The sequence below is a fragment of the Ailuropoda melanoleuca genome, chromosome 11 (assembly GCF_002007445.2).
Source record: "Ailuropoda melanoleuca isolate Jingjing chromosome 11, ASM200744v2, whole genome shotgun sequence".
In the NCBI taxonomy this organism is placed as follows: Eukaryota; Metazoa; Chordata; class Mammalia; order Carnivora; family Ursidae; genus Ailuropoda; species Ailuropoda melanoleuca.
This window is the reverse complement of record NC_048228.1, coordinates 67032292-67056667: the sequence shown is the minus strand read 5'-3', so window position 1 is coordinate 67056667 and position 24376 is coordinate 67032292. Positions and strand designations below refer to the sequence as shown.

Genomic DNA, 24376 nt, shown 5'->3' with positions numbered 1-24376 from the left:
AAAACTTACTACAAAGCTACAGTAGCCTGTATCATGTGGTACTGGCATAGGGTATATAGATCAATGGAATTTAAATGAGAGTACAAATGTAAACCCTCACATTTGTGGTCAACTGATCGTCACCACGTGTGCCAAGGGATTCAATGTGTAAAGAATAGTCTTTTTCAACAAATGGTGTTTGGACAGTTGAATTAGCCACATGCCACAGAATGAAGTTGGACTCCTTTCTTACACCATTGACACAAAAGTGAATTCAAAATTAATTACAGACCTAAATGTAAAAGCTAAAACTATAAAATTCTTAAACGAAAACAAAGGAGTCAATCTTCATGATTAGATTATGATTTCTTAGGTACCAAAAAGCACAGATGACAAAAGAAAAAGTTGGTAAATTGGACTTCCATCAAAACTAACTTTTGTCCTACAAGCAATGCCATCAAGAAAATGAAAAGACAATCCACAGAATGGAAGAAAACATTTGCAAATCATACATCTGATAAGGGACATATTCAGAATAGGTAAGGAACTCTTATAACTCAGTAATAAGATGACTGAAACAATGTTAAATGGATAAACTGTTTGAATAAACACATCTCCAAAGAAGATATTAAAAGGTCCATTAACATATGAAAACATACTTGCTCAACATCATTAGTTATCCGGCAAATGCAAATCAAAACCACAATGAGATATCACCTCATGGCCATTAGGAAGGCTATAATAAAGAAAGACAGGCAGTAACGAGTTGGTGAGAATGTAGAGAAATTGGAACCCTCATGCATTGTTGATGGTAATGTAAAATGGTACAGCCATCGTTTTGACAGTTCCTCAAAATGTTAAACATGGCCCAGCAATTCCAATCCTAGGTATATACCCAAGAGAAATGAAAACACGTGTCTACACAAAAACTGTACACATATGTTCATAGCAGCATTATTCATAATAGCCAAAGAGTTGAAACAATCCAAAAGTCTATCAAAAGATGAATGGATAGGGGTGCCTGGCTGGTTCAGTTGGTAGAGCATGCAACTTTTGATCTTGGGGTCTTGAGTTCCAGCCCCACGTTGGCATCCATGCCAACTTAAAAAAAAAAAGATGAATGGATAAATATAATGGGTTGTATATCCATACAATGGAATATGATTTGGGAATAAAAAAGAATGAAATACTGATACATGGTATGATATGGATAAAATTTGAAAACTATGCTAAGTGAAAGAAGTAAGTTAGAAAATACCACCTAATGTATGATTCCATTTATATGAATGACTCAATTAGAGAAATTCATGGAGACAGAAAGACTAGTGGTTAGCAGGCATGGGGCGGGTTGAGGAGGGTGGCTGTTAATAGGTATGGAGTTTTTTGGGGGGATGATAAAAACTAAACTTAGGTGGTAGTGATAGTAGCCCAATTCTTTGAATATACTAAAAATCATTGAGATGTATCCTTTGAAAGGATGAATTTTATGACATGCGAATTATATCTCAATAAAGACTTTGTTTTAAAGTAACGAACCTGGCATTGACAAGGTCATATCTGGCTGAGTGATAAGTTCATATTGGCAGGGGAGATTCAGGGTTTATCCTGCTCTCCTAAATCCCCAAAACAGGAGGTAGAAATGTGGGGCAGAACAGAAAAGGATAGTTCTGTGTTAGGACATCACTGCAGAATAGAGCAGGCTGGTTGGAAGGAGAAGCAGCGGCACCCACTTACTTGAGGGTTTTGAGTGCCCAGCACAGAGGGAAACGCTCTGCTTGGAGGGACAGAGGACGTGGAGGAGGAGCTGTGGGTCTGCTTGAGACTACCTATTGGAAGTAGTTGTCTGTACCTTTGAGGAAACACAGTTGTTCCTTTGGCCACACGTGTGTGAATCTACAAGAAAGGTGATATTATAGACATCCAGGGAATGGGCTCCGTCAGAAAGGACTGCCCCACATGTGTTACCATGACAAAACTGTTAGAGTCTACAACGTTGCCCAGAATGCTGGAGGTCCTGTTGGACAAGATTCTTGCCAAGAGAATTCATGTATATCTATCAAGCACATTAAGCCCACTAATAGCCAGGATAGCTTCCTGAAACCTGTAAGGGAAAATGATCAGAAAAAGAAGGAAGCAAAAGAGAAAGGTCGTTGCTTTCAAGTGCCAGCCTGCTCCACCCAGAAAAGCACTTTTTAGAACCAGTGAAAAGGAGCCTGAGCTGCTGGAATCCATTCCTTTAAATTCTTAGCAAGATAGATGCTTAAAAAAAAAAAAAAAGACATCTGGACTGTAAAAAGAGAAAAAATTGCCTATGATTGACCCCATGCAGCCCCTCTGCACACACACATACACACAAAAGGAAACACAAATCCTACTCTCTACTTACCTGATGCCCTTACTTAGTAGTCTCACGCACACACACATACACACATACACACCAATGTTAAAAGCCTAAGATAATCTTTAGTCTTGATCCAATACCTTCACTTTACAAATGGGGACGTTGAGACTTGAAGAGATCACAGCGGGGTGCTGTTAGTGTTAGAGGTGTGATTAGAATCCAAGTCAGCTGATTTTGCACTCAGTCCTTTTGTCTGGAACAACCCCATTCCCCCAGCTCATTATTCTTTATCCTTCATTTTTCTACACAAATGTGCCTTCCTCAGGGAATAAGCTTACTCTGCCCCCCTCAGCCTAGATCAGGCCTCCCCGCCATTGTTTTCTCCATTTACCTTTCCTTAAGGGTGGGCCCGCATGGGCGTTCATTGTATTTCCAGCCTCTAGAACCGTGCCTGACACATAGCAGGCATTCAGATTATCCATTTATTGAATGTACAAATACTGCTCTTTTTTGCCATATTGACTCTTCCCACTGTACATTCAGCGTTCATCTACTTCATCCTTCAGTTTCCCACCACGGTAAAGAGTCTCACTCTCCCCTTGACCCACTGGGAAAGGAAAATTACACAGCGTAGTAAGACAGCATATCATTGGTGAGATTGCCGTGGAGCTCGGGCTCCCTGGTACCCGTGTTGAGCCATTGGTCACTCGGCCCTGCCGCTTTTCAGCAGGTGAAGTCAGAAAAGACTTAGTGACTTAGGCAGTTATACGCTACCCTTAGGAGCTTGGGATGTGCTGATTGAACAGGGACGAGAGAAGAGGCACAAGACCATTCAGTGAGTGAAATTTAGGGACTAAGCCTGAGAATGTATGGAGCTGGGCCAAGTAAGTGTAGAGGGGATGGAGGTTGATGGATCTGCAGTTACTGGTGACACGGCGTGTGGGAGAACAACAGAGCAGGAGTCAGCGTCTCTTGTGGACGCGGTTGCTTTCACTCCTGAGCTGTGTGATCTTTTTTTTTTTTTTAAGATTTTTTATTTATTTATTTGACAGAGACAGACAGCGAGAGAGGGAACACAAGCAGGAGGAGTGGGAGAGGAAGAAGCAGGCTCCTAGTGGAGGAGCCTGACGTGGGGCTCGATCCCAGGATGCTGGGATCACACCCTGAGTCGAAGGCATGCGCTTAATGACTGTGCCACCCAGGCGCCCTCTGAGCTGTGTGATCTTAACCAAGGCAGCCCCTTCATCTGTGAAATGGATATGCTCTCTCTCCGGCTTAGTATGAAGGCCAAAAAAACCCACATGTGACGTTCCACTATCTGCTATAAAATAGCACTTTACAAATGCAGGGTAATATTATTACTGAGATAAAGATGGTGCTGATACTAGTTTTCTATTTCCAGAGCATAGACCAAGACTGAATTGACTCAGAAATGGTGACTAGAGAGGTTTCTGAAAAGGTCTTTCTTCAGGCGGCGCAGCTGAGGAGGGAACAGACCGCATGTGGAGCCCTTACAGAACTTCATGGGCAGCTTAGACCATTGCTCGTCCTATGCGACGGAGACACAGGAGTGAGCTCAGGGGCTGGAGTCAATGATCCTTTGACTTCCAGTTCTAAGAAGATGTGTTTTAAGATTCCAAAATTCCTTCCTCTTCCTTGAATGTTTTTTATCTATCCTGTTTTCCGTTGTAATTGTTAGGTGATCGGTAGTCCGTAGCTTGCGGAGCACCATATATTTTCATAGGATACCAAAGTCCGGGGTGCGCCTCCAAGATGCCACACAAAATAGACTCTGACTCCAGTCTCTTCCGGCAACTCTGGTTTGATGAAGATACTTAATTGCTCTTTAGCATTTCATTTGAATGAGACTCACGGATCTGTTTAGAAGAAAACTGCTGATCAATTGCAATTGCCCCAGTTGTCATGGAAACAAGCTGCAGTGGGACTATAATTATATTTCCTTATTCCTGAAGTGAATCCCTAATCATTGCTATGGTAATTACCCAATATCTGTGGTCCCAAATTACATGATGCTTGTCCAAAAAAGACAAAGGATAAGGAGTAGGGGGGCTGGCCTGAGACACGTGTGAACCGAGCAGCTGCAGAAAGCCTTCTCCTTTTTTGGATGGGGAGAATTTCCCGCTGTAGGCTCACGCTCCAAGGTTAGATGATGTCAGTGGCGTCTTACAGTGTGCCTGGTGTGTAGAGTAGTGGCTAGAAGGCTGTATCAGGTAGGATGATTTCAGCTGTAACAAGAAACACAACTAGTATCTTAAGCGGTAAGGAAATAGATTACCTGACGTACCTGAAGGTCCGGAGGGCCTGGGCTTGGGCATCCCAGTAGCATGGGGAACATCCTTGGCTGTCAGGCAGCGGCACACGCCACCAAGAGGGAAAGTCAGCCTCTTGCAAGAGGAGCAGAATCAAAACACCAGATGCTTCTCAGAAGTGTCATCCATCCGGGTAGGCTAAGTCGGAAAGGAGAATCGAGACACAGCCTCAGAAGCGTGGCTCGGTGGCTGTTTTTGGTAATTAGCTGTCAGCATCCAATTTCCTTTCCCAACAGTTTTTTTTCCCCAGTTTTTTTTTCCAGGTAGTCAAGTTTGCCTCTCTGTGTGTACCTCGGATAAGACATAGTGCCTGCTTCCTGTGACAGAAGCTAAAGGGCCAGATTCTCCACTTTCCCCCAAGTGCAGCCTGGCATGAACATGGGAGCCCCCTGGCCAGTTGGTCCTTCAGTCCAGGACTTTGACTTGGACGGTGCTCAAGGATGTAAGGAACACAGCTGTGGCCCCTGCCCGTAAGCAGGCTCTTCCTGTGGCGTGGCGGCTGCTACGGTTCCCGATGCCTGCTCCTCTGCAGCTCTGCTCCGGTCTTTTTCAGGCCTGGGCTCTAGCTTCCTTTGTTCTTCAAGCCCCCACTAGTCTTCCAGTAAATTTTCTTTTGGTCGAGTAGGACAAAGTTAGTTTCTGTTGCTTGCAACTAAGAACTGTAGCTGACAGAGGAAACCAGGAAAGTTAGGTGAGAGAGATGGAGGGTTTGACACAGAAGGTGGGAAGCAGGGCCTGGAGCACTTCCTGATCTGATTCGAAAAGGAAACCCAGAAGAAGTCTTTTAAGATGCTGAATGTCCTCTTCACTTGCTCACCCATTGGCTCCTCCGAGTTTTCCCCGATAGCCTGCGTAGGCCTACTGTACCTGAAAAATACCCTTGGTCTGAAAATATGCCTCCTCCTCCCATCAGCATATATTTCCTCAAGCTTTCCATTTCCCCAGTGACCTACCCGTCTGGGAAACTGACTGTTCTATGATATTAATCATTTACTTTTCCATTGAAAAAATTTACTCACACATTTTATTGTACGAAGCACTATGGGAGAAGCAAAGGTAACAGATGTGATCCCTGCCCTCATGCAGCTCCTCGTACTGTGATGGGAGATAAGAGGACACCACCATTGTTGGAATCACGTCTGTGTGGCACTTTACAATATGCGCAGCGCTTTTATTTTCTCTTATTTCAGGCATGATGACAGTAACCATACCATAAAACAGTAAGAGATATGGGCCTAGGCCTTTCAAAGGAAGAAGAGATTCCTTTCTTCCAGGAAGCAGGAGGGGCTGTGTGGGGGCAATAAGATTTGAGCTGGACTTTGAAGGATGAGTAGGGCCTGAAGCGAGAGGTTGGCACTGGGCGGTCCATGGAGAGGAAGACCCCAGAGAGGATACTTGGGGAGCGGAGTGGCGTGGCTTACAGGCTGCTTGAGTAGGGCAACGCTTACGTCAGTGCTGACACTACTCTCAGTGCTTTCCATATCCTAACTCGTTTCATCCTAACAGCAGCTTCATGAGGTAGGTCCTAATGTCCTGCCCACTTACAGATAGGGAAACCGAGACGCCTAGAGATGTAGTTCCTGACCAGGGCCACACAGCTGGGAAGTGGGAGAACCAGGTTTGAGCTGCAGGCACGCTGGCTTGAGTCTGAGCACGAGCTCCCTGCACGCTCCACGACCTCCTCCGTTTCACAGAGCCAGAGTCATTTGGGGCCCTGTCGTGCAGAGCTTTAAGTGCCAGCAGCCATTGCAGCTTCATCTGGGAAGGTTTTAACAAAAAGAAACTGCTGGAAGTTTCTGAGCTGGTAAATGAATGGCTTTAAGGTTGATGTGGCGTTTGAGAGGAAGCGGAATTGGAGAGGACTTCAGTTGGAGATCATCTGCAGATGTTAATCATGTTACCACAGGCTGGAGGTAAAACCAGGTCACAGGGACAATTATACACTCACTGGCTCTTCAGCTGCCATCAGGGGTTCTTGGAGCTACTTCTGAGGTCTCCCACACACTTCTTTTTCTGTGTTTAAGAACAAATCCTCGAGTGGCTGCTGTCCACCTGGGTTGGGGGTGAGAGTACCATGCCAGCAATTTTTCTCCAGGGGTCCAGGAAAACAAAAGCTCTTCATACCATACTTGCAGTGATTTTAGAAGTCTGAAGTCATTTTAAAATTAAAAATAATAAAATAATAAAAATAAAAGCTTCTCCTGAGGAGAGGTTAAATGTGTGAACTTTATATTGTTTTTGGACTGGTTACTAGTTCTGTGTATTACAGCACAGTGGGACAACCCCTTCAGTCCTCAGCTGAGTTTTCTGAAACCTTTGACAACTTTAAGTGCAGAAATGGGCCCTTCAAAACAGCCTCTTTTGCTCTCTGTGCTGCCAAAGTGCGCCCAAGAGTACTATATTATTTATCCTTAAACAGCTTTTTAGAGCTTCTAAGTAGAATGATGACAGTCTGGCTGACTCTGGGTAAATAAAAGTGAAGGAGGTGGCATTGGGGAGGAACAGCAGTGTGTCTTCCTTCCTCTCCTGCCAGACCCATAATGACTTAGATCAAAGGGCTTAAATGTAATAAGATGTAGGTAAAACAGGACCCCTTAAGCCACTCCAAGTCTGTCTATGTGCTAATAATCAATAGTCAGATCTGTTAGAATAGATTCAACCTATCAGAAGCCTCTGGTCTCCAGTTAGTAGTCCTGTTCATGGTGTTTCACCCTCCTGGGGTGTATGGGGTCAGGATGGAACCCTAGGGGCTGTTGCTCTCTGACTCAGATATCACGATCAGCATTTCAAGCATTGCACCTCCAACTTTTCCATGATTTTAGGCAAATGTCAAGAAATTCTCTCTTCTTTCTCTTCTCCTTCTCCTCCTTTTATTTTCTTCTTTTGTCTTATAAAGTCTCTACTAATCTTTCAGAGACTGTTTAATTTGGGTAGAGGATATGAAAGTGATGTCAAATCTTTGGTGTGAAATGAGGACATAGGGCACACCTACTTATCTTTCAGCCATGTCTGCACATAGTTATAAGTCATGATGCTATATTTATACATTTTTTAAAATCTTGATTAATACCAGTGTTCATAGCAGCATGTGAATACACACTGGCCAAAAGGTAGAAACAAAATGCTCATCCACAGATGAATGGGCAAACAAAATGTGTTATACATCTTGTAGAATATTATTCAGCCTTAAAAGATGAAATTCTGACACATGCTACATGGGTGAACCTTGAAGACACTATGCTAAGTGAAATAAGCGAGACACAAAAGGAAAATGTATGATTCCACTTGTATGAGGTGCCTGGAATAGTCAAATTCATAGACATAGAAAGGAGAATAATGGGGCACCAGGGTGGCTCAGTCGGTTATGTGTCCGACTCTTGATTTCAACTCAGGTCACGATCTCGGGGTCATAAGATCGAGCCCCGTGCTGGGCTGCATGCTGGACATGGAGTCTGCTTGGATTCTCTCTCTCTCTCTCCCCCCCCCCCCCCCCCCCCCCCCCCCCCCNATGTATGATTCCACTTGTATGAGGTGCCTGGAATAGTCAAATTCATAGACATAGAAAGGAGAATAATGGGGCACCAGGGTGGCTCAGTCGGTTATGTGTCCGACTCTTGATTTCAACTCAGGTCACGATCTCGGGGTCATAAGATCGAGCCCCGTGCTGGGCTGCATGCTGGACATGGAGTCTGCTTGGATTCTCTCTCTCTCTCTCCGCCCCCCCCCGCCCCGACCCCCACCTCTCTCTCTCTCTCTCTCAAATAAATAAATAAACAAATCTTTAAAAAAAAAAAAAAAAAAATCTTTAAAAAAAAAAAAAAAAAAAAGAAAGGAAAGGAAGGAGGATAGTGGTTACCAGGGGTAGGGAAAGGGAAGATGGATGGTTACTGTTGAATGGGGATAGTTTCAGTTTGGGATGACAAAAACTTCTAGAGACAGATGCAGTGATAATTGCGAACATACTTAATGCCACTGAACTGTGCATTTAAAAATGGCTAAAATAACAGATTTTAAGTATATTTTATTGCAACCAAAAAATCTCCGTCAATAGTATGTAAATACAAAAAAATTCACGGATGGCGTGCCTTGGTGGCTCAGTCGGTCAAGCACCTGCCTTCTGCTCAGGTCATGATCCCGGGGTCCTGGGATTGAGCCCTGTATCACGCTCCCTGCTCAGCGGGAAGCCTGCTTCTCCCTCTCCCTTTGCCTGCCACTCCTCCTTCTTGTGCTCTCTCTGTCAAATGAATAAATAAAAAATCTTTTTTAAAAAATTCACAGATGCTGGGATCTCATTTGGCATTCACAGATTTAGTATTTAAACAATAAGGTTGGTTCACCTTCTTTTGTGTAAGATTTGCAGTCGTGGGTGAACTGAAAGTGTCTTACTTTCTTGTCATAGTCTAGCAGCTGTTGTTCACGTGGCATCATTGTTTCCCAAAGAAATCCAAACATCTACAAACACCATGGTAAAATAGAAAGCTCCATCATCTGTGACTCAGGAGCCTGAGTTCTGGTTTCAGTTCTGTCTTGGTCAAGTCTCTCTCTCACCTTCCAGGTCCTCAGCTTCTGTTATCCAAAAGGAGTCAGGCTGTGGACTCTGTAATCACAGAAGGCCCCGTGAGCAGTGATTGTAGGCTGTGCAAGGCCTGCCGTCTGTTACTGCAGACAGTGCCCTGGGTTAGCGGCCCCCCTTCAGCTGCTGGCATCCTTGTATTGAGACCCACTGGAGATGTGCAGAGCGGCAGCCCAAGCCCCCGAGCAACAGGGGTGGAGGAGGGCGGGCAGGCAGAATGGAGTGCAGGCTGAAGTCGGTCTGGGAGCTCAGGATTTTCAGTCCTACCCATTGATTCCTGCCCTGTTTTTGAAGGATTTCTGAATGTGAAGGGACAGATGGTGTTATTCGTTAAGGTCTAGCGCACTACAGGCTTTCCCCTAACCTGGACCTGATCTCACATAAAATGATACAACACAGAGCCTGAGGGGTGATAGTAACAAAGAAATGGGAAAATGGGAGTTTTGTGGGAAACACTGGTGACTTTGATTTCATTGTTGTTGAGTTAGCAGACAGTGAGTGGGACAGCCAAGTAGCAGGATCCTCTGTGGAGCTGGACATGTGGGGAGAGGAGAGTGTGTATTGGAGTCACAGAGACCGCTTTTTAAAAAGTGATTGTTAAAACCGGAAGAGCAGCCTTAGGCTGTTCTACTATCTGTGCCTTTGAAAAGATAACGGTAGGAGTCAGCAAAGAGGGAAGGGGAAAGATCAAAAGCTGGGCTCTATCGGCTGATTGGCGGTCTCTGATTAGATGTTTGAAATCTGAACCTCTCTACCAATAACAATAACATCAGTGACAATAGCAATAAAGCCAGGACAGAGATACAGAAATGAGAGTTATGACATCTCAGCCATGCTTTCTGTCCCTAGGGCCCTGAGAACTTCTGCTGCCTGGACCTCAAAGTCCAAAGGGACCATTTTTCTGACCTCTATAAGGCATGGCTGTGATTCTTCCCTGAACGAATGAAGACCTTCCCTCAGAGACCAGTGTTGTTTTAAATTTCCCAAGTGGGCCTCTTTTTCTTTCCTTCTTGAGTTTGTTTTTACTACAGGTGCTTCGCATTTACTTTAGATCTTTTTTAAATTTAAAGGACCGTTAAATGGATTGAAAGTCCTTCATTTAGAAGTTAAAAATCTGGGGGATTTTAGGGGTCTTTATATGTGTCTTCTCATGATCAAGAGTCTGCTCTGTGTTCTTGGCATGGGAAGAGAAGGTTCCCACACAGCAAGTGCTATTTTTTTCCTTTTGAGAACATAAAGCCTGAGGGAAAGTTGCAGCTTTGAGGCTCAGAGGCCCTACCTCTAGGTTCACTCATAATAAAAGGAAGGGGGAGGATTGGCCTGATTCGCAATCAATTGTGGAAGATCTTTAAATGTCAAGAGTAAAGAAGTCCAGATGAACTCTGCTAAGGTACAATTTGTGTTAAATTGCCCCTCCACCTCCCAACCATGTAATTCCTAGTTCCCAGCTGTCACGGACGATGATTGTACCAAACTCTTTGTTCATAAGAGCATAGTTGCAAGCTGAGATCTCCACACGTGGCCTATTCAGTTTGAATTCTATCTCTGTCTCAAATTCTGGAACTCTGGGCAGTGTTTTTACCTACTCTTTGTCTCAGCTTCCCCTTCAGAGAAAAGGAAATAATCTACATTGTAGAGTTGTTTGGAGCCGAACTGGTAACCATGATCGCCAAAGATTTAAAATTATACAAATTGCCAAGGATTTAATGTTAATTTGCATTACGTAAACTGAAATATTTAGAAAAGAGTATTCATTCATATAACTAATAAACCAGTTACCATTCTCCTCCACTGTTTCTTCTCAGAGCTTTAAAATAGGACAAAAACTAGATCCAAGAAGAAAAAGGTAGAAATGTTTCTGGGCACTTTGAAAAGTAATCCTCTTAAGAGTAATAGCCATATAAATAAATTGGTTCTGACAAAATGTAGAAACTTCATACATATCGAAAAGTTATTTAATCACTTCTGTTTCTGGCTGTGATGGAGTAGCTTGTAGCAAATCAGTGCTGCCACCAAGAACAACTAGAAATGCAGATAGACTATTAAAACAAAGATGTCTGATTGCTGCTCATGCATCAGACGTGAACAACGAGATACTGGAGAGGACGGAAGCCCACTGAGTTGAGCCCAACTTTCTGCGCATTGCTTCTCCCCTGTGGGCATTAGGTGACTCCTGGTAGAGAGCAAGAGACCAAAAAGCCTGAGAGTGGCTGCCAAGAGGAGAAGGCAGCAGAGCTGTAGGCAATCTCCTGGAGCCTGGAATACAAAAACTGAAGTTTGTGCCTGCTGAGATAGCCAGGACTTGAAGGACTGAAATCCCTGAGAGAAGAGAAACTCAGAAGAATGAATCTAAATCTGGGCAACAGTTTTCCTTTTGATGACTTTGTTGATAAAGCTGCACAAGGATAGAGGCTGAAAGGCAAGTCAGAGTTTTTGACAGTATGTGATGTTGGAAAGTTGAAAATTGGGGTCTGGGGCCGACCAAGGAGAGGGACCTTGGGAAGCAACCCAGGCTGTCAGTTGAGACAACAGGAGGCCTATACCCTAGAAGTGAGGACAAAGCAGAGGTAATCAGAGCCTTACAAAGATTGCTAACCAGCCACGGTCAGTTCAGTCCCTAATTGGATTGAGGTGATCTGCTCCTCCACTGATGCTGAAGGATTGGGTGAGTCCTCTCCGGAAGGAGGGAACCCAGCCTCTACAATGTTTCATTCTTGATATATAGAATTCAATCAAAAAATTACCAGGCAGTTGAGAAACAGACTATGAGAAAAACGAAATAATAGAAGTAGACCCAAAGATGATAAAGATGTTGGAGTTTCAGGTATTTAAATAATTGTGATTAATACATTCAATAAAATAGTTGACAACATAGAGAATTTCACCAGAGAACTGGAATCTATTAAAGAGAATCAAATGGAAATTCTAGATATGAAACACTACTGAAATTAAGTGCTCAATAGTTTTAACAGCAGATCAGATACAAATAAAGAGAGAATTAATGAGCCGAAGGCTACATCAGTAGAAAAATCCATACTAAGGGACACCTGGGTGGCTCAGTCGGTTAGGCATCGGCCTTCGGCTCAGGTCATGATCCTGGGGTCTTGGAATCAAGTCCCATGTCAGGCTGCTTGCTCAGCGGGGAAACTCTGTCTCCCTCTGCCTGCTGCTCCCCCTGCTTGTGCGTGCGTGTTCTCTCTCTCTCTGACAAATTAAATAAATAAATAAATAAATAAATAAATAAATAAATAAATAAAATCTTTTTAAAAATCCATACTAAATCATATTTTTTTAAAGATTTTATTTATTTATTTATTTGACAGAGATAGAGACAGCCAGCGATAGAGGGAACACAAGCAGGGGGAGTGGGAGAGGAAGAAGCAGGCTCATAGCAGAGGAGCCTGACGTGGGGCTCGATCCCCTAACACCGGGATCACGCCCTGAGCCGAAGGCAGACGCTTAACCGCTGTGCCACCCAGGCACCCCCATACTAAATCATATTAATAGAAAGAATTGACAGGTACGTAAAAGAGCATAAGGACATATGGCTCATGGGGAGGCAGTCTAACATTGGAGAATCGGAGCTGGAATAAATGAAAAAGGGGATAGAAGCAATATTTGAAGGCTGAGAATTTTCCAGAACTGATGAAAGACACAATCAACAGGTTTAGGAAGTATTATGTATCCCCAGCTAGATAAATTAGAGGAAAATCACACTGGCCACAAGAGAGTAAAACTGCTGTAAACCAAGGCAAAGAGAAAAATCTTAATATCGGCTATAAATAAAAGATGATAGGACTACCTGTCTTTTCAAAGAAGCAGTGATACAACCTATAAAAACTCTATAGGTTACAACATAACTTAATGGTAAAATATTGAATACATTTTTGCTTAGTTCAAGACCATGACAAGTCTACCATTATGACTTCTCTTCAACTTTGTGAAGTTCCTAGATAATGCAATGTGACCAAAAAAAAAAAAAAAAAAAAGAGGAAGGGAGGGAAGAAAGAAGGAAGGAAGGATGAATTTAAAATAAACAAAATTGCCTTTTGTCACAGGCAACCTGCTCGTATACATAGAAAATCCAAAAGAATCAAGTCATATTATTATAATTAATAAATTTAGCTAAGCCTAGTTTTAAGAACAATATGCAAAGATCAATTGTAATTTAATATTCCACAAATAAAAAATTAGAGAATAAAAATTTTAGGCTATAGCATTTGCAGTCAGTTCAGAAACATCAAATATGTAGGACTAAATCTATCAAAATATGTATGAAGCCTCCACACACAACCTTAGGAAACATTCTTGAGAGAAAGTAAGCGGGAGCTAAACGTATGAAGGGATAGCTGACGCTCATGGATTAAAAGATCAAGTATTGTGAAGATGTTAGTTATCCCAAAATGTATCTGTAGATCTAATGCCGTCACAAAAGCAATTCTAGGAGTGTTGAAGTGTGTGTATGTATGTAAATTTATGCAGAAATGCAGAGATAAGAATAGCCATCTTGACAAAAAAAATCAAAGCTGGAGAAGTTAAACTACTAGGTATCAAGACTCATTAAAAAGCTGTAGTAATTAAGACAGTGTGGGATTATTGCGGTAAAAATAGACAAGTAGACTGATGGAAATGAGGCCAGAAACAGATACACAAATATGCAGTCACTTCATTCATTGCAAGTCACCCACTGTCTTCACGCCTTGGCTTCCTCTTCTGTAAATAGGCTTCATACTAGTGCCTTCCACATCCAGTTTAAATATTATATGTGAAAAGGACTCAGATATTATACTAAAGAGGTTAGAACATACTCAAGGGGCACAGCAAGTGTCCGATAAAATCTAGCCAGTATTAATATTACCATTGTGACTGTCCAATGGCAGTAATTATTGTAATTATTACTATTATTATTATGTAATAATTACTACTGCATCGTTACTGTTCATTTTCTCAGTTATGATTATCTGGAAGTGGGGAATGGGCGGGCATTAAATTGTGCTTGGCAGCAAGGAACATTGAAGGCAACACAGAAGAGTAGGAGAGTGTTGATTCTTAGCCCACCCGCGAAAAGAATGGGATCAGGGAGGTATCAGTCAAAGTTGCCTTAGAACCTGGAATGGGATTTGGCCTAGCACCAGGTGAGGTGACCACACAATTGTAGTAAACATTTATTAGTAAACATTTACTAAGCTTCTAAAATGGACTTGTGTATATATGTGTTTGTAAGAATATTTGAAAGCGCGTATATGTGTATAAGCCGCTAGTAAAAACACTGTGTAGATTTGAAGTCGGTTACGTCTTCTCCCATCTGAATCATAGCCAGGGATCTGAGAGAGAAGTTTAGACAGAAAAGTAAAAGATTTGCTTCCATAATTTTAAATGAAAAGTTTATTTCATAGCATCTTTAGGTAAACCTGGATGTTCATTTTGTAACACAGGTCACAGAGTCTCTGAAGACAGGGAGATAATGAGATAATTCTTTTCATGGTCTTATCCTAGACAGGACCTCCTGTTTCGTGCGTGGGTTGCTGCTGTGTAGTATCTGGTGTTATTTCGCTGAAAGCTTACTCTTTCTTCTAGCTATTTAGTACCTCTAATCCTCCCATGTGGCATTTGCGCCCTTCTTCCTCTCCCGCCACCCCCCCCTTGCCCCCACTAGAGGGAAGACTCTAAGGCCTCCCTGGGCTTTAAAACACTTCGGTGGGCCAGTGAGGGAGTGTACTCCAGAGCTCTGGGTTCGTTTTCTCACGCCACTGCTTCTACTCGGATGACTTTAGATAAGGTTACTCACCCCCTGAGTTTCATCTGCAACAAGGGGTTAGGGTTGAAATGACGAAAGACTCTCAGCCCGTTTTTCATCAGGGGGATGGTTGGTGGCGGCTGTTACTATTATTGGCAAAGATCGCCCAGCCAGGAGGCTCACATCCACGTCTTGCCATCCTCAACCTCATCTGCTTTTTTACCATGCTGCCTGTAATTTGGCAAATGAGAAGACAGGATTTGGTGCTCAGTCTTCCCACCTCTGTCTAGATTTGGGCAGGACCCTGCCCGCTGCGTGTCTGTGATTCAGCTTAGAAGCCCCAGCTGAAGGCGCCTTTCCCTGGGTGCTGGTGCCGGGTCACTGATAAAAGCTCCAGGTGGGACCCGTTCTAAAGGGGGGGGAGTGCCTTCTCACCCCGGGAATCTGCCCGGGTGCCTGGCATTGTGGAAAGGTACCTGCCCTGCCTTCCAGAGAGTGTGCGGTTGTGCCTGCCCCTGGGAGCAGCCTTCCCAGAGAGCAGTTAGGGTGGAGACTGAGAAACAGTGGGCTTTGGCTGCTCCTCTTCCTGCAGTTCACCCCATCGGGTGGAAGTCCCGACTCCGTGAAGTACAACCCTTCACCTGAAATGTGCTTACTGTTGGGTACCTACCACTTAGGAGCCGCTCACTGTGCATGAAGCCCATCGGGATTGCCCCAACACATGTTTCTCTTTAAGTCTAGCCCCAGAGACTATATCTGTAGGCTCTATCACCAATTCTTGGCTTTGTCAGGTCTTTGTTTTAGATGTACGGATCTTTCTAACAATTTGATTGTCATCTGAAAGAGAGAATCTCTTGCCTCTAACCTCTAAATCTGCATGTGACTTCAGAAGTGCTGGTTGAGCAGACTTAGTGGAGGAAAACGGATAGCGGCAGCTCATGAGGACATGGGCTCCTCCAGTTACAGTTCCTGCCTCGTGCACCCAGCCCTCTACAAGTCAAGAGCTGTCTTCGAGTTCTCTCCTTGAGTGGCCCTAAAACCTTGTGTTGGAGACATGATCCCTTATTCCTGGGAGACCCTTTCTCCTACCCAGCTACATGGCTGACCCCTCGCAGAAAAGGACACAATGCTGAATGAGACAGGGGTTGTGGGGGGAGTCCCCTAAATCATGAGGAACAGGAAACTGAATTGCCAAAAGAAATATTATCATCCTAATAAAACGAAGCACATGATTTGCATTCCAGGTCCTTCAACTATTCTATGGGAACCCGGGCATTTTCCCATGACAGTATTTTTATCCCTGATGGGGGAGCAGAAAGTGAGCAGACAGTTCAAGCAATGTCACAGGACAACATCCTGGGCAAAGTCAAAACTCTTCAGGTAAGACAGCTTGAGATTGGAAAGCCAGAGCCATAGGAGGGGCCCGGTGATGGCGGGAAGTGGGAAAATCCCGAGTGGCCTTGAGTGATGGATCGGAGATCCGGGAGTAGCTTCTGGTGAGAATTTTTGCTCTCTCAACCCTGACTCTGTTCTCTGGCAGCCTTCTGTCCCCTGAGAGAGCTACATTGTCACCATTGTACCCACCTGCATAACAATCCCACTCCTGTTCTGTCGAGCTCTTCCCTCATTTTTAACTGCATGAGGACAGGTACCCAAGAGAAGCTGCAGGACTTGGGGGGAGGGGAGAGTTGGAAAAAAAATAACCATTAAATGTTGCCCATAATCCCTGAGCGCAGGGTTGACTGTTAGCTGAGGGCCTGCACAGCACGTCTCCGTACTTGGACAGTGAACGGTGAGACTCTTTATTATTTGCCGTATTTGTAAATCTGGCTCCCGCTGAGCCACCCCGTCTTGGAGGAATGCCAGGAAGCTCTTAAACCTCCCTCCTCTTCATGCTGCAGAGTCGGACAGTTTTCCTCTATAAAATTGGCTCAGGTGGTAATTCCTTAATAATGAAAATATAATAAAATAATTATTCACTAAACATGACCGCGATCATGGGAAATCCAGGGAAAGCAAGAGGCATAGAGACACCTGGGATCCGACCATGTAGGTTCGCCTGATGGCCTGGTAGAATTCACTCGCCCGACAGAAGTGCCCAAGCAAGCACTTCTCTGAGATGGGAAGGCTTGGAGGTGATCCAAATTATGAACGGGGGACTCTGGTTTGCTGGTTTCCATCTGTCTCTAAGTCTACAATAACGAATGTATAAATGAATGAGATGGGGAGAAGGAACAGCTGGCTTGAGTAGCTGCCGATACAATGAAGAAATATACTCAAAGGAAATTTTCTATTTTCTTGAAATGTTCTTGTTTCTACTGAATATTAGCTATGCATTTTGTGATCTGTGTTTGGTTACACGTCCACACACACTCAGCTGAATATAGCATATGGCAGGCGGGGAAATAGCTAACACCCTGGAACCACACCCGAACTTGCCTGGATCTTTACACCTACTGCCAACCACGGCCCAGGGCCAACGTCCTGCCCTCAGAGCTAACGTAGGCCCTTCCTCCAGAGTCCAGCAGGTCCTTACCAGGTCTGCTCTTAGTTCTTGCTGGCTCTGCCGCTACATGTGTATAGACTCAGAAGAAAAAGCAAGCTGTCACTTCTCCTAGGTTGGAGAAGAGGAAGGGGTATGATCACCAAAGAAAACATTGGACCCCCTCCCCACATTACCTTTCCTTTGTGAAGTCTTTTGATTCCTAGACTGTTATTCTTAAGAAGTTCTGAACCCCTGGCTCATAATATGCACTTTCCAAGAGGAGTGACTTCCAGAGTTCAGTCCATGAAACAGCTGTATTTTATAAGGGCTTTCAAGGAGTTCTTTAGAAATTAGATAGTAGTGTGTTGTCTTAAATGATGTCTGTGCTAAAATCACACCGCATGCCACTGCCTCTCCAGGAAGTGGATTTGGAGTTGGAAAAAATATATAATTCTGCACTGTTGAAACTCAGTAAAAATATGCGAGTGCCTGTTATTCCAAGTCACACTGCAAGGCACAAGTTTAACAAATCGGATCTCACGATAAAATGTAAAACAACAGCAACAGTTCTATTAATAACAAAAATGTGAGTAAAGCAGCATAACTAACGTGAGTGCTCTCCTTTGGACAATATCTACTCATACGAGGTCTGCCTCATTTTGCTTCTGCTGTATGGATTCACAAGCTTCCTTACAGCTCTCTAGTTATATTTTTAAAAAATAAAAAGGCTTTGCTCTTTGAGGAGGGAAATGGGGACCATTATCATAGAAAATGTGATTTTTGGAGTGACTTTAAGATATAACTGTATCACCCCCAAAAGACTGTGCTTTATTTTTCAGTCGACTAAGCAGTATGTTCCTGGTAAGTCATAGAAATAGTAGTTAACTTCATTAACTTGCATGAATGCTTTGCATTTTTCCATGACAACGTTATGCTGGTATTGATGCTTAGTAAGCAGCATAAGAGACCGCCCCCTCGTAGACTCCAGCATGGAATGAGGGTGTTTAGCTATGTCAGAGGCATGTGTGTTTTTTATGTCCGAAATCATGTTTGTGTATGTACGTATGTTTATTAAAAACAGAGAGAGAGAGAAGTAATGGATACCTATTTGACAGTAGGCGTCCTGGCAAGCTGACTAGCCACCATTATTAAGACATTCTTTTGAAATGAGATTTCTATCTTAATGCCATTTGGGGGGTGGGGAGGAGCCATTTTTCTCTGGCCTAAGAAACTTCCCAGCCCTTGGAAACCCCCAGAACGGTGCGTGTATGACTGTTTGGAAAGATTGCCCTCTAGTGTCCACACACGGTCATCCCCGCTCGGCCGGCCGTGCGTTGCACCGCGGTGGTCTGTAACCTCTCTCAGTGCAGAATGACTGAATGCAGCGTGAATTCGCCTGCATTTTCTGAATCAAGTGAATCTATCACCTGCCAAAATTTCTGTGGCAAGTGATTGAAGCTTTACAAGAAAAATGACTTTTTCCTGAGTATAAAAATACTACATTTGTAGGGAGAGCAAATTCTAATACACAGGACAGGAATAGGGGCCAGACCAACAGTGATGCCCTTTTTGAAGACTCTACACATAACGGTCAGTTGTTCCATGGCCAGTGAGTGAAATAAAAATCCTGTGCCAGGCCTCTCGCACCATCTGGCTGTGTGGCCTCCAAGGAAGTCACTGAACCTCTCTGACCCTCATTGTCCCCATCTGAAAAATCAGGGGATGAATATGATGGATGACCTGGCCCCTCCAGTTCTTAAAGTCGGCCATCTATACGAAATCGCTGCTCAGCCGCTGTAGCACGGAGAGGCTCGGTAAGCGTCACACTTCGTTACCTTTGGACTGCAGTGACCTTGATGTTCCTTAAAGCTGCCCGCATCACAGATCAGGGAGGTGCCTGCTTATTGCAGATCAGACCCAGGCCATGAAGTGGTAACAACTGTTGATAAAACTCAGGCAGGAACATCATAGTCTAAGCCTGCAGGTGATTTTTAGAATGATACCACACCTTGGTCAGAAAACGCTAACTCTGTTAGTCCACGGCCTATTTAGCCCAGGACGGAAAGCCTCCATCCTCAGGAGCCGCTGACTCCTACGGAGCTGGATTTCACCTGAAAATGCCGAGGTGTCATGTTGGAGGATTTTGACACCTCATGCAGCTGTCAAGGACACAAAGAATAAATACCCACTCTTAGCCACTTCTGCGTAGAGCAGATGTCTTTAAATCTATATGCTTTTTCTTTTGCCTCTCTTTAAAAATTCATTTTAACTACGAGTGTATCTGTACTTCACTCAAGAAGAGAGCAACTTTATTTTTCTTCTGCTTTGTTCTCACAGACACGGACTAAAAGATGGCTGTGAGGAATCTGGGGGAATCTAAATACTGGCAGTGTGAGGGCTGCAGAATATGATGTGCTTGGAATTCCCACACCACAGGAAAAAGCCTCATAAATATGGATGTGCATTCCTATAACATCGTTCTCGGGCATTCCATATTACAACAAAATGGCCCGATTTGAATGAATAAAATATAGTGCCTTTTAGCTCACATTCCAGTCCTCACAGTAACCCTATTCACAGCCGCAGGCGGCTCGGCCTGTCGGTGTAGGCGCAGTGTTCTCCCCTCCTCTCCGGCTGTCCTTGCCGTGTGTACAGAGGGCCCCCGGGTGGTAGAGAAGGTGGAGGGAGTGGTCGTAGCTTACAAAGTTCCTCGTGACAATGCCTGAACAGTGGACAGAACTAAATTCACCAAAAAAAGTCACACATTCAAGTCACATGACACCTGAGATTGCCAAATGTTTTCAGCAGTCACCTTTTAATGGTCACTACATCACACAGTGGCTCCACAGTCCTGTCTCCTTTGAGTCAGTTGAGGGAAGCATCTGGAGCAGGAACCGCAGGGAAGGGAAAAACATGCAGGTGAAGGAGCCTTGGCCATGAGAACCTGAGGATCAGTCACCATGGCCTTGAACAGTCCTACCCTGGCCTAGTTCTGCGGTCTCATCCCTGACAGCTGTAGGTGTGTGTATCTAGGTAGATAGTCCTTTGTCTGGACAAAGAGGCTGCCGCTTTGATGACCCAGGTCCTCCCCTCCTCCATCCCCCTAAGCTCGCAGCCACCAGCCTGAATTTATTTTTTCTGGAGGGATTTTAAATCAGAGGCTTTACAGAAATGCACTGTTATTCTTAAAGGCAACAGCATGGTGTTTCTTTTGCCAGGATGCACATCCCCCCTGTAACATAAATCATCCCTTCGATACACGCACGTTCTCATTCCCACTCTCCATCCACCTCTTGTTCCCTCCCTCTCTCCCCACCCTCAGCTGGGTACCTGCCGCCAGGCCCACACCCCACACCCCTGCACCCTCCTCTCAGCTCGCCTCTTTGATTTCATTCACCACTCCAGTTCTTAACACCACCCTCTCCACTTCCCAGCCTCCTCCCGTGTGCCTTATTTCTCCTGTTCTAATTCCATCGATTTCCTCTTTCCATTCTTCCATTGCTCACCACGACAGCCATCCCATCTTTGGAGCTTATTTCCATCTAGACTGCGATTACATTGTGTCATACGCTCGTTTGTCTCTTAAGCATAAGGGTGGACCAAAGTCAGTGTTCTAACAGATGCCCTGACAAAGGAAAACAGCAGCGTATTCATTCTTTTTTTGTGATGGTAGCAAAAAACCCTAACTGAATGGCGTTGGACTCTTAGGCCAAGTTCTCCTTGGAAGCTCATTAAAGAATTATTCTTTCTATTCTAACTAGAAGAAATACCCTCATCTTAGTCGTTCAGGAGCATTGAGAGATGGCAGACCCTGACTACAGGAGGTCTTGGTCTAGGGATTTAGAACACTTTCCAGTTCTCAGCCAACACTCCTAGAGCAGGGATAACTGGTAACCCGAAGGCTGGGCTGGGAGTCCCAGAGGGAAGTCCTGCTAGGGCTCTCGCTAGGACACAGGAATATGCCACCTCCTCCGCCCAGGTCCCGACCCCTCTCCCACAGGTCAGCAGAGTGAGCCGGGCCTGTGACTTTGTTACACCGTGTCCTCTTGTCTAACTCCATCGGCTGCTCTAACCGTGCCTGCTTATTGATCTGCTTAGAGTAGATACTAACTGCCGCTTCCCGCTACACTGGTTTTGAGAAGACCCCCTTTTTCAGCCTTCTCCTTCCAGAAACCCTTTCAGGCTGCTCAAGCTGTCCTTCACTGGCTGAACTCGGGGCTTTTGATGTGTGCTCCTTCCCTGTGGTTCCAGGGGAGCCGGGCTCAAGCTGAAATAGCAGCAGATCAAATACAAGTCCTCTGTCTTTCTGTGCTCCTGACTTGGCATGCTGGGGTGCCCTGGGGTGCGGGGAGGGGAGACTTGGGCTCATCTCTTCCATGTCTCTGCAGTCTCACTGTCTACCATGCAAGGCCGAGAGGCAGCTGGGCACGAGTGGGTGGATTTAGTACCCTTGAGTTTGGAAGGGGCATTTCCCTCAAGGGATTCCCCTGCCAGGGAACTTCGGCAAGGTATTAAAAATGCTGCATCATCTCTTTATTTCTGCCCCTAGAGGAAGAAAGAAGTACAATGTCAAATGTGTGAGAACCTGTGGAATGCAACACAAATAACACGGACTATGGTTTTAGGAGACCTGGATTCAAATCCCTTTGCGGCCACTCATTCTTTCCATAAGCTTGGGCCAGTCACCTCTCCCCACTGGACCTCTAACATTTTTTATAAAATGAGGGGGTTGGACTATGTGATTGCTAAGGCTCTTTGCAGCTCTATGGGATTAAATATTAGCCAGATTAAAGGTAAATATCGATAATGCATTCCCATTCTTTTTTTTTTCTTTCTCTCTCTCTCTCTTTTTTTTTTTTTTTTTTTTAAAGCACAACAGGACTCTGAAGCCCAGGTCCTAGGGCTAGAGCAGTAGCTCTCAGCCACAGCAGTTTTATCCCCCAGCGGATATCGGGCAACTGATGGAGACATTTTTGGTTATCTGGACAGGGAAGGAACTGCTCTTGGCATCTAGTGCCCAGAGGCCAGGGCGCTGCTGCTGAACATTTTACAGTGCACAGGACAGCTCCCCACAACAGAGAATTATCTGGCCGAAAATGTCAGTGGTGCCGAGGTTGAGAACCCTGCTGTAGATAAAGGCAGGAGTTTCTAGAGTATATTTAATTCAGTAGTCCTTCAGGGGGCCACGCATACCCTTTTTTCTTCCTGAATGTTGTTCGTTTTCTCTGCCACAGCCCATTAAAGATTTTGCCCTTTCTTTAATAATATATTTATATTTTTTCTTCAGATAATATATTTCTTTTCTAATCTGGCTTTTCTCTAATTCTAAACACTATTGATCCTCCTAATTTCCACCCTGTTTCCCCCACACCCCCTTCTATCTACCTGCCACCAATAATCCTTCCTTGGCCCTTTCCTTCTGCCTACTTCTCTGTCCCTTCCCCCCTGGGTTCCTTCTGTCCCACAGTTCACGGTGTCTAGCTGCAGCAGGGCAAAAAGAAGTAATAGTGGCAGCACAGGATTGTTCTGTGCCTTCCATGATTTCTGCATTGATCATGGAAAGACTTGCCAGCCCTGGGGCCTCCTTCACCTTGGTGCCCATGTGAGCAGAACATGGTGTCCGAGGGAGGGGCTGGCGAGGAAGGCGGCGAAGGCAGAAATATTCAAGGAGAGCGTGTCCAAAAGAAGCCAGAGGGCTCCACTGTTACAGAAACCATGCCGGTCTTGATTTCCCCCAGTGGTTCCTGCATTTCATGTAACTATTTTCTATTCCATTTTTATACTTTTAAAAGACTTTTTTTTATACATACCTTTATTGGGTTAATCAAAAAATTTTTGTCATAACATGTATCCCCACTTTTGGTTCGGAAATACGGTCTCTCCGCCCCCTGGATAATGTTGGCATCCCCGGGAAAGAGGTGGCTGGATGAAAAAGCTCATGGCTTGAAGGTGGGAAAGGAAAAGAAACTGGAAAATGAATTCACTTATTCCAGGACTGCATCGTGGCTCACTGGCATGGTATTTAGTCTAGAAACGCTGTGCGCAGAACACGCCTCAGTGCCCACTAGATGTGCGGGGGCATCTGCTCGCTCTTCCCTGCTTCAGAACGTCTTTCTTTGGTTTTTCTCCAGCGACAGTTGAGCAAAAACATCAAGTTTGGGCGGCCACCACCCAATGCCATTCCCATGAAGAAGGCAGACAGTGGTGAGGCTAGCTTAGAAGAGGATCTGTTCCTGACCAGCCCCATGGAAATTGTGACTCACGAGGACATCATCCCCTCAGACACCGAGAACAAAGTAAGGCTCCTCCAGGGAATGACTTGGTTGCTGATAAGCGAGGGGAGGATGTTGGGCAGTGGCCAGGGGCATCCAGTAACTCCTGGGTCTGCTTTTCTGATGAGTAGCCCTGGGCTGGAGGGCACTTCGTGGTCAGGCGCTGCGACCTGCCGCGAGGCGCCCTTGGAGGGACAGGTGGGGGTGGGGGAGAGCAGACGTGCCCTTCGCGGGCGCTCCTCACGGCGTCTTCCACTTACTCTTCAAGACTCAGGTGGGCCCACCTCTTCTGGGAAGCCTTGGCCGGTCTTACCCCACGCAGTGCTGTCTCTTCTGTCTTTGCTGTGCGTCCTTCGTGCTTCTTACACATCCGTACTCATCCGTGTCCGTGTAATTGTGTTCTCTTGTCTCTAAATGTGGAGTTCCTTGAGGACAAACTGGATCTTCCACATCTCTGTCTCCCCAAGTAATTACTTGTCAAATTGGACTAATTTAACGGGAGATGAGAAAACAAAGGAGTAGGTGCTTCATGAGACAGAACGTATCAAACAGGCCAGCTTGAAGTCTACTTAATGAGGGAAGAAAGTCACATTGTTCCAGCATTGTCCTATCTGAATTTGGTCTTTTGACACTTGGAAAGAAATATCATGAGCATATCC

General features: G+C 44.7%; 1 protein-coding gene across 1 annotated transcript in view; it reads left to right on the top strand.

Annotated features, from left to right (window-relative positions):
* Positions 1–24376, top strand: part of CRACD (capping protein inhibiting regulator of actin dynamics) — a 120556-nt gene that overhangs the window by 76466 nt on the left and 19714 nt on the right. The window contains exons 3-4 of the mRNA XM_019798440.2: positions 16205–16340; positions 23577–23741. Coding sequence (XP_019653999.2) covers positions 16205–16340; positions 23577–23741 — 301 coding nt within the window. The remainder of the gene's footprint in view (positions 1–16204; positions 16341–23576; positions 23742–24376) is intronic.